The sequence below is a fragment of the Monodelphis domestica genome, chromosome 3, assembly GCF_027887165.1.
Source record: "Monodelphis domestica isolate mMonDom1 chromosome 3, mMonDom1.pri, whole genome shotgun sequence".
NCBI lineage: Eukaryota > Metazoa > Chordata > Mammalia > Didelphimorphia > Didelphidae > Monodelphis > Monodelphis domestica.
In genome coordinates, this window is record NC_077229.1 from 419,110,061 (window position 1) to 419,122,178 (window position 12,118).

Consider the following 12,118-nt stretch of genomic DNA (forward strand, 5'->3'; position numbering starts at 1 on the left):
TCATCTTATATGAGATAAAACTGAGGCAAAGAAAAGTTGCCACCATCTGTTCATCACAGATAGTTATTGGTGGGGCTGGGAAAAGAACCCAGGTCTCTAGATTCTTAGTCCCTTGCATTTTCCATACAAGGAGGATGGCTATATATATATATATAATTATTAATATAGACTATCTTATTGGATCTATAGAATTGAATACAAATATATAGAATATGACTTTTTAATTCCCATAAAATTAAATAAAAATTATAATTAAGTGGCATCAGTTAGTGTGTTAAGGGAAAATTCTAGGAAATATTTTGCATTTACATTGCATATTTAAGAATAGCATATCAAAGAAGACTGAACAATACCTTTAAAATTCAGACTTTCTTGATCTTCCCCACTTACTATGTGACTGTAATCAAATCATTTGGCTTTTTTTGCATGTAATACTTTGCCAATAAAATTGTTATTAAAATATATAAGATAATTTCTTAAAATAATTCAATAATTTTAAAATATAATATGATTTCTTAATGTAATTCTTTTTCTTTTTAAACCCTTACCTTTCGACTTGGAGACAATACTGTGTATTGTTTCTAAGGCAGAAGAGTGGTAAGGGCTAGACAATGGGGGTCAAGTGACTTGCCCAGGGTCACACAGCTGGGAAGTGTCTGAGGCCAGATTTGAACCCAGGACCTCCTGTCTCTAGACCTGGCTTTCAATTCACTGAGCTACCCAGCTGCCCCCTCCCCCAATTCTTAATATAATATAACACAGAAATGTTCTGAGGAATAACCAGTAAGATTTTTTTAAAGTCTTTTGCAGTGGCTAGAGGTAGCACAGTGAATGAGTGGGGGAGGGGTGGTTCTGGGAGAAAGAAGCACGTTGGGAATCGTCAAGAAAAGTGACAGGGCCAGGGCAGGAGGCAGATGTATGCCAAGACTTTCTTAAAATATGGGACTCCATTGCCCTCAGGGGCGCTGTACTTCAGGACAGCTTGTCTGCTGCAAATTAAGTCGTTAAAATAATTCTCTTCAAGGTTTTTTGTACCCTAGGGTGGTGAGTGACACTTCTCAGAATCTTCCTAGGATCCATCTGCATCGGCCCCAGTCAAAGAGGATATCCGGGAAGACCCTGGAGCCCAGAGCGCCCAACAAGGAGAACACCAAACAGGTGAACGTGGCATGGCCCCATCTCGTGGTACTTGGTCCTTTTGTAATCGATACTCGTCGGTCTTTCACATGAAGAAATAGTATGTTGGATGGGGGGAGATTCCTTTTTTGTTGTGGGAAGCGAGCTGTTCCGGGCAAGGAGGAGAGCCAGTCGCTGTCTGTCTACCTTCAAGGTGACTTATTTGGGGGAGAGAAATCACTCCCCCTTTCAGTGTGAGGGTTAGCCGCAAGACCCTCAATGAGATCCGTGAGCTCTGTCAGACCCGGGAGAGACCCAGCCAGCTCTCCCGAGCAGCAGAGACCCCATGGGGGCTTCTACTCCTCGGTGTGAGCCCAATTTAAAAAATGTAGGCTACAGAGAGGAAAGAGGCTATAACAGAGAGAGACAGAGAGAGAGGTAGAGAGAGAGAGAGACAGACAGACAGACAGACAGAAAGACAGAGAGACAGAGAGAGACAAAGAGAGAGGGAGAGAGAGAGACAGACAGACAGAAAGACAGAGAGACAGAGAGAGACAAAGAGAGAGGGAGAGAGACAAAGAGAGAGACAGAGAGAGAGGTAGAGAGAGAGACAGACAGAGAGAAAGGTAGAGAGAGAGAAAGAGAGAGAGAGACAGAGAGAGAGAGACAGAGGAAGAGAGGGAGCAAGACAGAGAGAGAGAGAGACAGAGGGAGAAGGAGAAAGGGAGAGAGAGACAGAGAGAGAGGAGAGAGACAGGGAGAGAGACAGACAGAGAGACAGAGAGAGACAGAGAGAGATAGAGAGCGTGCCAGTTTTAGCATCATGGAGACTTCACTTCCCATCCTGCCTCTGACATGGAGTTCTTAGAGCAGGGGCCAGTCTACATGGGTAGTTTTCTCATAAGGACTTCCTTAGGCCAATGAAATGGAGCTCTTCTAGTCTTTAATCCTGCAATCTAATGGGCAAATAGAATTAAATAAGGACCAAGATCCCATGCTAGGCATTTAGGGGAAACAGTATAATGGAAAATGAAAGTAGAAGGCAAAGAAAAAGGATCAAAAGAAATATCATGTGGGGCAGCTGGGTGGCTCAATGGATAGAAAGCCAGGCCTGGAGCAGGGAAGACGTGGGCTCAAATCTGGTCTCACATTGTGTAAAGGGAACAACCTCCCTCTACCTCTACCCTCCCCTCTGACCTGTGTCCCTGCGCTGAGTGACTAGATGTCAGGTGAACACACAGGTGACTGGCTGTGGAGGACCATGGCTGAGAGAGATAGCCATGTGGAGAGACATGTGGTTAGAATTAGATTAGAAATAGGCTTTAATCTCTATCTATCTCCTTTCTTTATTCAATTAATAGTAATAAACTCTATGGAAACTAAGAACCAGGAGTTTTTAATTTAACTTCAACAAGACACTTCCTAGCTGTGTGACCCTGGGCAAGTCACTTAACCCCCATTGCCTAGCCCTTACCATTCTTCCACCTTGGAACCTATGCTTAGTGTCAATTCTAAGACAGAAGGTAAGGCTTAAAAAAAAGAAAGGAAGTCCTACTCTGAAGGAAAATTGTTGGAATTCAAAGGCAGGCAGGTGATCATGTTTATCAATAGCTAGGCAAATCTTTTCGGACCTAGTCAGATGGTGTCATTATTAGGTAGTTTGGTCTATGAATGATTAGCTTGGGTGATTACAGCATCATGCTGAAGAGGCAATGGTAATGGGTAATGAGGCTGGCTAATTATATCTGTTCAATGTGTTCTTTGACAGGGATATGCCTTTTGGGTGGTGGGTTAGTGACATCCCTTATGTTAGTAGCGTGACATCCAGGATATACAGATCACCAGAGCCATGAGAGGAACTGAATGCTGGACAGACCACTGATTGGTTAGAGTGACTCTTCAAATGTGCATTGCGCCTCGCCATCCAAAACAAGCCCAGACAGTTTGCACATTTTACAATGTGAGTCGTCTTAGAGATCCATTTTATTTGCAAACATTCCAGTCCTGCCTGGACAACAAGCTGTCTGCCAAGGGACCACTCACTGGAAGCTCAACCGAGAAATGGAACCAGTTCAGAGACGCAGTGAAGGAAACATCAAAGGCAGTCCTAGGCCCCAAACAACGCAACCACCAGGACTGGTTTGACGAGAACAACACTGCTATTGAAGACCTATTGAGCAAAAAGAACAAAGCCTTTATGGAGTGGCAAAATAACCCAAACTCTGCTCCTAAAAAGGACAGATTCAAGTCTCTCCAAGCCACAGCGCAGTGTGAGATCAGGAAGATGCAAGACCGATGGTGGGAAAAAAAGGCAGAAGAAATCCAGCGCTTTGCTGATACGAAAAACTACAAACAATTTTTCAGTGCCCTCAAGACTGTCTATGGGCCATTAAAACCCACCACCGCCCCCTTGCTATCCTCTGACAGTGACACTCTCATAAAAGATAAATAAGGCATCAGCAACAGGTGGAAAGAACACTTCAGTCAGCTTCTCAACCGACCCACTTCAGTCAACCAAAGCGCCCTTGACCAGATTCCCCCAAAACCGCACCATTGAACAACTTGACACCCCTCCTTCAATAGAGGAAGTCCAAAAAGCCATTAAACAAATGAGTGCAAGCAAGGCACCCGGTAAAGACAGGATCCCAACTGAGGTGTACAAGGCCTTAAATGGAAAGGCACTCCAGGCATTCCACATAGTGCTGACCAGCATATGGGAAGAGGAAGACATGCCCCCAGAACTCAGAGATGCCTCCATCGTAGCCCTATACAAGAACAAAGGCGCACGAGCAGCCTGTGACAACTACAGAGGCATCTCACTACTCTCCACTGCTGGAAAGATCCTCACCCGTGTTATACTCAACAGACTCCTGTCATCTGTTTCAGAGCAGAACCCGCCTGAATCACAATGTGGCTTCTGACCAGATCGCAGCACCATCAACATGGTCTTCACGGTGAGGCAAATGCAGGAAAAATGCCTTGAGCAGAACCTGAGTCTCTACATTGTCTTCATAGACTTGACAAAGGCGTTCGACACAGTGAACAGAGACGCATTGTGGGTGATCCTCAGCAAGCTCGGTTGCCCAGCAAAATTCGTCAAACTGATCCAGCTCTTTCATGTTGACATGACAGGGGAAGTCCTATCTGGTGGAGAGACTTCTGATCGCTTCAACATCTCCAAAGGCGTGAAACAAGGCTGTGTCCTCGCTCCGGTGCTATTCAACCTATACTTCATCCAAGTATTACGTCATGCTGTGATGGATCTAGACCTGGGCGTCTACATCAAATACCGACTGGATGGCTCACTATTCGACCTTCGCTGCCTGACTGCAAAAACAAAGACAACAGAGAGACTCATCCTGGAAGCTCTCTTTGCAGATGACTGTGTTCTCATGGCCCACCAAGAAAATCATCTTCAAACCATTGTGGACAGGTTCTCCACCGCAACAAAACTGTTTGGCCTGACTATCAGCCTCAGCAAAACAGAGGTGCTGTTCCAACCTGCACCAGGGAGGCCAACGAACCAGCCATGCATTACAATCGACGGCACGCAGCTTTCTAATGTCAACACTTTCAAGTACCTGGGCAGCACCATCGCCAACGATGGGACCCTAGACCATGAGATCAATGCCAGGATCCAAAAGGCCAGCCAGGCACTCGGGTGGCTGCGCTGCAAAGTCCTCCAACACAGCAGTGTAAGCACTGTGACGAAGCTCAAAGTGTATAACACAGTGGTCCTCAGCTCGCTCCTGTACGGTTGCGAGACATGGACACTGTACCGGAAGCACATGAAACAGCTGGAGCAATTCCACCAACGCTCTCTCCGGTCAATCATGAGGATCCGATGGCAGGACCGAATCACCAATCAGGAAGTCCTCGACAGAGCCAACTCCACCAGCATCGAAGTCCTGGTCCTCAGAACCCAGCTACGATGGTCTGGACACGTCATCCGCATGGACTCACAGTGAATACCAAGACAGGTATTCTACGGTGAACTGTCAGCTGGACTCAGGAAATAAGGCCGACCAAAGAGAAGATTCAAGGATCAGCTAAAGTCCAACTTGAAGTGGGCTGGCATGACACCAAAGCAACTAGAACTCGCTGCCTCTGACAGAAGCAGCTGGCGAACCCACATTCACCACGCCGCCACCACCTTTGAAGATGAGCAACGTCGATGTCTTGCCGCTGCGCGTGAATGCCGACACCAGGCCACAACCGCACCTCCTGTAACAACTGGCGTCCCAGGCCCCATGTGCCTCAAACTGTGCGCCTCAGCCTTTGGACTCCAAAGCCACATGAGGGTACAGCGTAGATGAAACTGTGCAAAGACAATCGTCATTCTTGGTCACCGAGAGACTACCGCTGACTTATGTTACTAGCATCACTTACAAATGTATATAAAGGATAGTATCTTATATTTCATAGAGATTAATGTTTCATCCAATTATAATTATGTACAAAATCATAAAAACACTGAGGAAATTTCCCCATTCATAAGATAGACATTATATTTAATTTTGGAAGGTTATTTTCCCTCCATAGTTTTTTTAAACCCTTCCCTTCTGTCTTAGAATCAATACTGTGTATTGGCTCCAAGGCAGAAGAGCAGTAAGGGCTAGGCAATGGGGGTCAAGTGACTTACCCAGGGTCACACAGCTGGGACGTGTCTGAGGCAGATTTGAACCTAGGCCCTCCTGTCTCTAGACCTGGCTCTCAATCCACTAAGCTACCCAGCTGCCCTCTCCATAGTTTGTTTTTACAGAAACACTCAATGAATCAGTTCAGGGTTACTTACAGAGAAAATGTGACCATTATTTATTCATTCACCAAAAATTAATTGCCAACTGTGTGTGGAGCACCGTGCTAGCCCAGTTGTAGAAGAAGATGCCAATACAGGTGATCCTGATATACGACATTACCTGATAAGTGTGGCATAAGCAGGGGTTGGGTACAACTGGGTCAGTGATCAAAGCTGAATCCGTCCTTGGGACTGTTTTTTTCCTTTTTCAGGAGACTGATAACACAGCTACTTTGGAGTGTACCGACTTTGGTTTAAATATATCAGGAATCAGAGGCAGTGGGGGTGAAAATTCTGCAAGGAGGGTGAGTCCAACACTGGAATCCTTATCATTGGAAATAAGGGGATTTCTTATAAGACTCTGGAATCTTAAATAGGCTACCTTCTGCATTGTAATGCCGGTCCATTATAATCAAGGTGGTCACTGTTGTCTCATATTATTTTATTTCCTCAGTTGTCAGTAGTGAGCTGCTAACATTGTCTTCTTTTATGGTCGATGTTGGCATCTAAATTTACGGTGGAAGGGAGAAAAATTGATGATGATCTTGTCCTTGATTGGAATTTCTTCCCCTATCAGGTTTGCCACACGTCCAGAATCCTAACTGACAGACCGTATCTTAAGCAGAAGAGACTCAAATTGAAGGGATGTTGACAAAAGAGTTTTTACTTATTTTTTCTCTTTATTTATTTAAAAATATTTTCCCATGGTTACATGATTCATGTTCTCTCCCACCCCTTGTACCTCCCACCTCCTGGAGCTGACAAGCAATTCCACTGGGTTATACATATATTATCACTCAAAACTTACTTCCATATTATTCATTTTTATAATAGAGTAATCTTTTAAAACCAAAACACCAAATCATATGCCCTTATGAACAAGTAATAAATCAGATCTTTTTCTTCTGCATTTCTACTCCTACAGTTCTTTCTCTCGATGCAGAGAAGAGAGTTGTATTAATAAAATGTTGCTGGTTGATCACCTGCCTTTTCTAAGCAACAGCAAAGTTAAAATGTTCCCATTTCCTTCAGAGTCCCTTTTCTGTTTTTTTTGGTTTGACAAGGCTCTCATTTATGCAACCTCTGATGGAGCCAGCCTTAATCAGTGAAACTGAAATAGGGATGGAGAATGAGGTGCCTCTTAGATAATTGAGGCAAAAAGCCCACAAACCCTTATATGAATGAACTGGGTAGTTTAGAAAAATTGCCTTGGATTGCCTGCATAATTTGGATAGGAGGCTAGAACTGAGATATACATCGCTTGATTTTGCCTGCATTGGTTAGATGCAGCTCCTAACTCTTTCCCACCCTTTACCCCCAGATTGAGAGGAGCCGTTACTGTTCAGGCCTCCTGCCTTCATCACATCCTTCAACCAGCTCTGTAGATTAGAGGTCCCCAGTGTTTTTGTGACGAGCTACTATGCTCTTTCCCTGAAACATTATGATTGGCTATGGGCAGGATGGTGGGGAAGCATGGATGGAAAGGAAGATGCTGACCAGACCTTCACTCAGTTGTCTTTAGAACAAGGAGTATACTCCATGAGGGGGGAGGGATGAGGGGAGGGAGAGGAAATGAATCATGCAACCATGGAAAAATATTTTTAAAACTTTAAAAAAGGAGCATATACCAGCAATTACCAGACTCACTTTTATTCCTTCTAGAAATGCTATCAAGGATACAGGGATAAGTGTATGATACTAAATGTCAACCTTATTTCTCCCATAGACAACAGAGAGTGGAAGTTAGGAAGCTAGTGATATTTTTAATGCCCAAGGAACAAAGCCTTCAGGCTTGTGCCTTTTTCCATAGCTAGCACATATATCAAGAGTCTAAGGAGAAAAATGAAAGGGATATTGCATGAAGTACGATTTTGTGATCTTGCTCTAGGCATTTAATGATTTTGTTTTGCTTTTACACCTAAAAATAGAAAACCAAATATGTCACCTTAAGAACCTGTGTTCATTTTCCATGCGCATAGTTTATTCTTCCTATATGTCTGATTCATATTGAGAATAAACATTTTCAGAGTTTAAGAATACTTGAAATGCATTATGTATTGTATAATATTGCTAGATGGAATGTTATTATATGATATCATTGTATAATATTTGGCAGACAGAGGGTGGCAATAGGGAAGTGTTCATCCTTCTAAGGAACATATTTAATAACAAGACATTTTTCCTACCATAGTTGAGTCTGCATAGTATAGAGCCGTATTGGCGAACCTATGGCACGAGTACCAAAGTGTGCCAGAGGGGGCTGCTCCCCTCCCCATCTCCATGTGGGCCTGAGGACATTTCTCACATGACCCGCTCCTCTGCCCAGCAGCCAATGGGAGTGCTTCCTTCCTCTCCTGAGTGGGGTAAGGTGGGGGGCTCACATGTGGCATGTGAGAATTAGAAGTTGTTCTATTCCTGGGTCTTCCACTGATTTTTAGAAAGGCACCTAGTTTCCCTGACTCTCAGTTTCTTCATCTGTAAAATGCTTGGATTGGAATAGGTGTTATCTAGCCTTAATTGGATTCTTTTAGGTACAAACCCCCCTTTAGTTATATTTCTTGTTTCAGAAATCTCACCTTGTGCACTTAAAAAAAAGGAAAGAAAGTAATTCCTGTAGCATTAATAAGTATGGGGAATTAACTTAATGTTTAAGTCTAAAATTCATGTGAAATATTTCAACACACTAAATAACCATTGTGAACTTTCAGGGTCCAGAAATTGACTTCCATGGGTTGATCACAGATGCTATGAAAGGAACAACCAATGAAATAACCTTAAATGGTTTTGACTATAATCCAGAACCTTCAGTAAGTGGAAGTTATGTTATATTTATCTTTCAAGAGATACAAAAACTAAACTCTAAAACTGAACTCTAAAAATTGAATCTTCAGAAATGCAAATAGAAACGGAGATCAAATCAAAGGTCATTGTGGCACGCTACCATTGCTCATGCGTGCTGTTTTTCTTTTCTAAATTATGAAACAACATTTTAATGTAAGGCTTTTTGTTTCTATCTTCAGGTACGATTACCAAAACCTCTAAGTGCATTTATTGGCATGAATAGTGAGATGAGAGAACTCGCGGCTGTTGTAAGCAGGGTAAGATCTGATATTCAATTCACAAATTTACTGAGCCTGATTGTGGCTAGTGGAGCATATAGGCTGTTTCTTTTATTAATAACAATAAATATGATCATTTATTTATAAAGTGCCCCCACTTGCAAAGATGCTCATACTTAGAGGCACAATAATGCATGATAAATAAATTATAGAATCATAAAATTACAATACAAAAAGACTATCTTACTATAGAGACTAAGAAAATCCATTGAAGAAGGACTTACTTATAAGGAAGGCATAGGTGAAAGGTTTTGCAGCTAAGATAAAAAATACTATTCTCCCCCCCCCCCCCAAATCCTTTTTAAAGTCTTATTTATTTAGTCTGTTCCAGAGAAAGGCAAAAGAATGTGAACAAGGTGATTTCATAATTTGAAATATTCAGGATAAATTAAACCAATATGAAGGAGATTTCACTGATGATGCTGCCCAAAATCCTTGACTTTAAAAATTTGTGGATTATAGGATTAGCTAGAACCCTGAGGCAAATAACTGGAAGTTTGCCTAAACCATGCTTAAGAAAGTAGACAAAGCAAGAGACTGCAGAGCAGCCTTGAGAACAAGACACTAGAGAGGGCCTCAGAAGTCTTGCAGTCCAGCCCTATGCTTGATGAATGAATCCCCACTTTGTCTTTAACAAGTAGTTACCAGCCTCTGCTTGGGGTGGTCCATCCAGTTTTGAGAGAAGTACAAGTCACGGCCAGTGCTTTCTTTTCTTATCTCTCTACATTTTCTTACTGGGTGGTCAGTTATCTCTTGGTTGATAATTCCCAGATCTCTGTAACCATCTCTCTCCCAAGTTCTAGTCCTACATTGATGGCTGCCTATCAGATATTTTGCACTGGGTATACCATAGGGATCTCAAACGAAACATGGACTAAAAGTAGCTAAGTGACTCGCCAAAACACAAATGTCAGAGAGGCAGTATTTGAACCCAGACTTCTGACTCCTGAATTTGAGCTCTTTCCCTGGTGTCATGTGCCAGTCTCCATCTCTAAACATCATTCAGCTCCATCAGCTATGGCATAGACTGGCTTCCTGAGAAGCATGCTAGTGGACTGGAAGATTCCTGGGCTTGTGCTGTACAAGGAAATCTGACATAAGAATCTGTAGCATTGGCAATATGGGACTGTATTGTGAACGCTTCATTTATTTAAAAAAGAAAAGCCAGGGACAGCTAAGTAGCTCAGTGGCTAGAGCACCAGGTCTGGAGATGGGAGATCCAGGTTCAAATCTGGCTTCTAACACTTCCTAGCTGTGTGACCCTGGGTAAGTCACTTAACCCTCATTGCCCAGCCCTTCCCATTCTTTGGCCTTGGAACCAATACTTAGTATCAGTTCTAAGACAGAAGGTAAGGTAAGCAAAAATACCAGAGTCCCCTGCAAATTTTAACTTAAAAATATTTTTTGCTGACTTTATTTGTTTTTATGTCATCTACATAATTTCCCAGTATATCCCTCCCAGTCAGAGTGCCATCTCTTATAACAAAGAATTTTTAAAAGAGATGAGAAAAAATTCAGCAAACCTAACTAGTACATTGACATCACATACAGTGTAGTGTTCCACACCCTAAGTCCCCTCTCCCTGTAAAAAAGGCTCATCTTGGTCAGATGCTCACTAGCTGTATGACCCTGGGCAAGTCACTTAACAACTGTTTGCCTTAGTTTCTTTGTCAGTAATGTAAACCTTAAAATTTCCCAGACCCTACTTTATAAGATTGGATTAAGACCATTCCCCATTTGGGCAGTGAACTCTACTTAAAGCAGGAATGTGAGAATTCTACTTTACCTACTTGGGTTTGCCCTAGGGGAAGATAAAGTTGAAAACTCTTTTCTGAACAATGAAAAGTACTTAAACCCATACTTTTCTTAAGCTAAGTACCTATAAAGGTCAAGCAACTTGTGAATTTACAAGGAACAAAGAACTGGAAAACTTACTCAGAGCTTTCCTGGTGTGAATTACTCAAAAATCCACACCTTCTTAGGTGTGGACTAAGAATGGGCGGTCCTTTAGAAACATCTACAGTGATTGGTAGATGTAAGGACTTAGGGGAGGTGACAGAGGAGATTTGGCCTTAAAAATAAGAGTTCAAGGAAGAGCTGGATAGTCATTTTGAAACATTCAGATTGGAGAGACTCATTCTGAGGAGACTGATTCTGAAACATTCAGATGGAGGAGGGAGCTGGTGAAAGCAGCTGAGATGCTGCTGGCCTGGTGTCATTAGAAATCCTTACTTAGACAGATCTTATGGTGAGTTATAAAAAACTGACTGATTTCTCTTTTAAGACTCAGGTCTAGGCCATATTGGCTTGAGGCCCTTCATACTTATTCCTTTCTTTCTCTCTCTTTCTTTGATTACTCATTGTATTGTTAATTAAAATCTCTATAAAACCCAATTGACTTGGGTATTTGAATAACTGGGAATATTTCCCTGGCGACCACCTTATATTTGATTTTAAAACCCAAGACACTGTAGTGAAACATATTTCTGCAGTCAAATTTACTCACCCTCTCTTATATCTATCACAATTGATATCATCCACCATTTTAACTCACTATAGTTTAAGACCTCAACCATTTTAAATATCACAGTAATAATGGAGACAATAGGATTGGTGAGGACTAAATGAGATAGTAATTGTAAAGCATTTAGCACAGAGCCTAGGATATGGTAAATAATATATAAATGTTAGCTATTATTATAATTTTACGACATTCATTTTGAGTTATTTCATTATTGTTGTCTTTTCCATTTGCATTTTTTATGCATTGTGTATATTGCTTTTCTAGTTCTGCTTACTTCACTTTGCATCTCTTCATACTTAGCATCATTTTTTTACAAAAAGGGAACTATGAACAAAACAATCAGAGGGTGTAAATTGGAAAAGTCTTTAAAGGTCAGCCAGTCCAACCTTTCACTTGAAGCACGAATTCCATTTATATCATTCCTGGAAAGTGGCCGCCTGTCCAACTTCTCCCTGAAAACGCCCTTTCGCCACCTCCAGATGCAATCCACACTATAGCTGGACAGTTTTAATCTTGAGAAATGTCTTCCCTAGACTGAGCTCACACTCTAAGGATATTGTC

General features: G+C 42.1%; 1 protein-coding gene across 6 annotated transcripts in view; it reads left to right on the plus strand.

Moving 5' to 3' along the window:
- The window catches only part of KATNAL2 (katanin catalytic subunit A1 like 2), a 152,680-nt gene that overhangs the window by 69,051 nt on the left and 71,511 nt on the right, over positions 1-12,118 (plus strand). For 4 of the 6 annotated variants that reach the window (XM_007486637.2, XM_016431382.2, XM_007486639.3 and 1 more), the window contains 4 exons: positions 1,041-1,158; positions 6,127-6,219; positions 8,623-8,721; positions 8,935-9,012. In XM_007486637.2, coding sequence (XP_007486699.1) covers positions 1,041-1,158; positions 6,127-6,219; positions 8,623-8,721; positions 8,935-9,012 — 388 coding nt within the window. Of the gene's footprint in view, positions 1-1,024; positions 1,159-6,126; positions 6,220-8,622; positions 8,722-8,934; positions 9,013-12,118 lie in introns of all 6 variants that reach the window. The other 2 variants (XM_007486642.2, XM_007486643.2) reach the window with 1 other exon arrangement.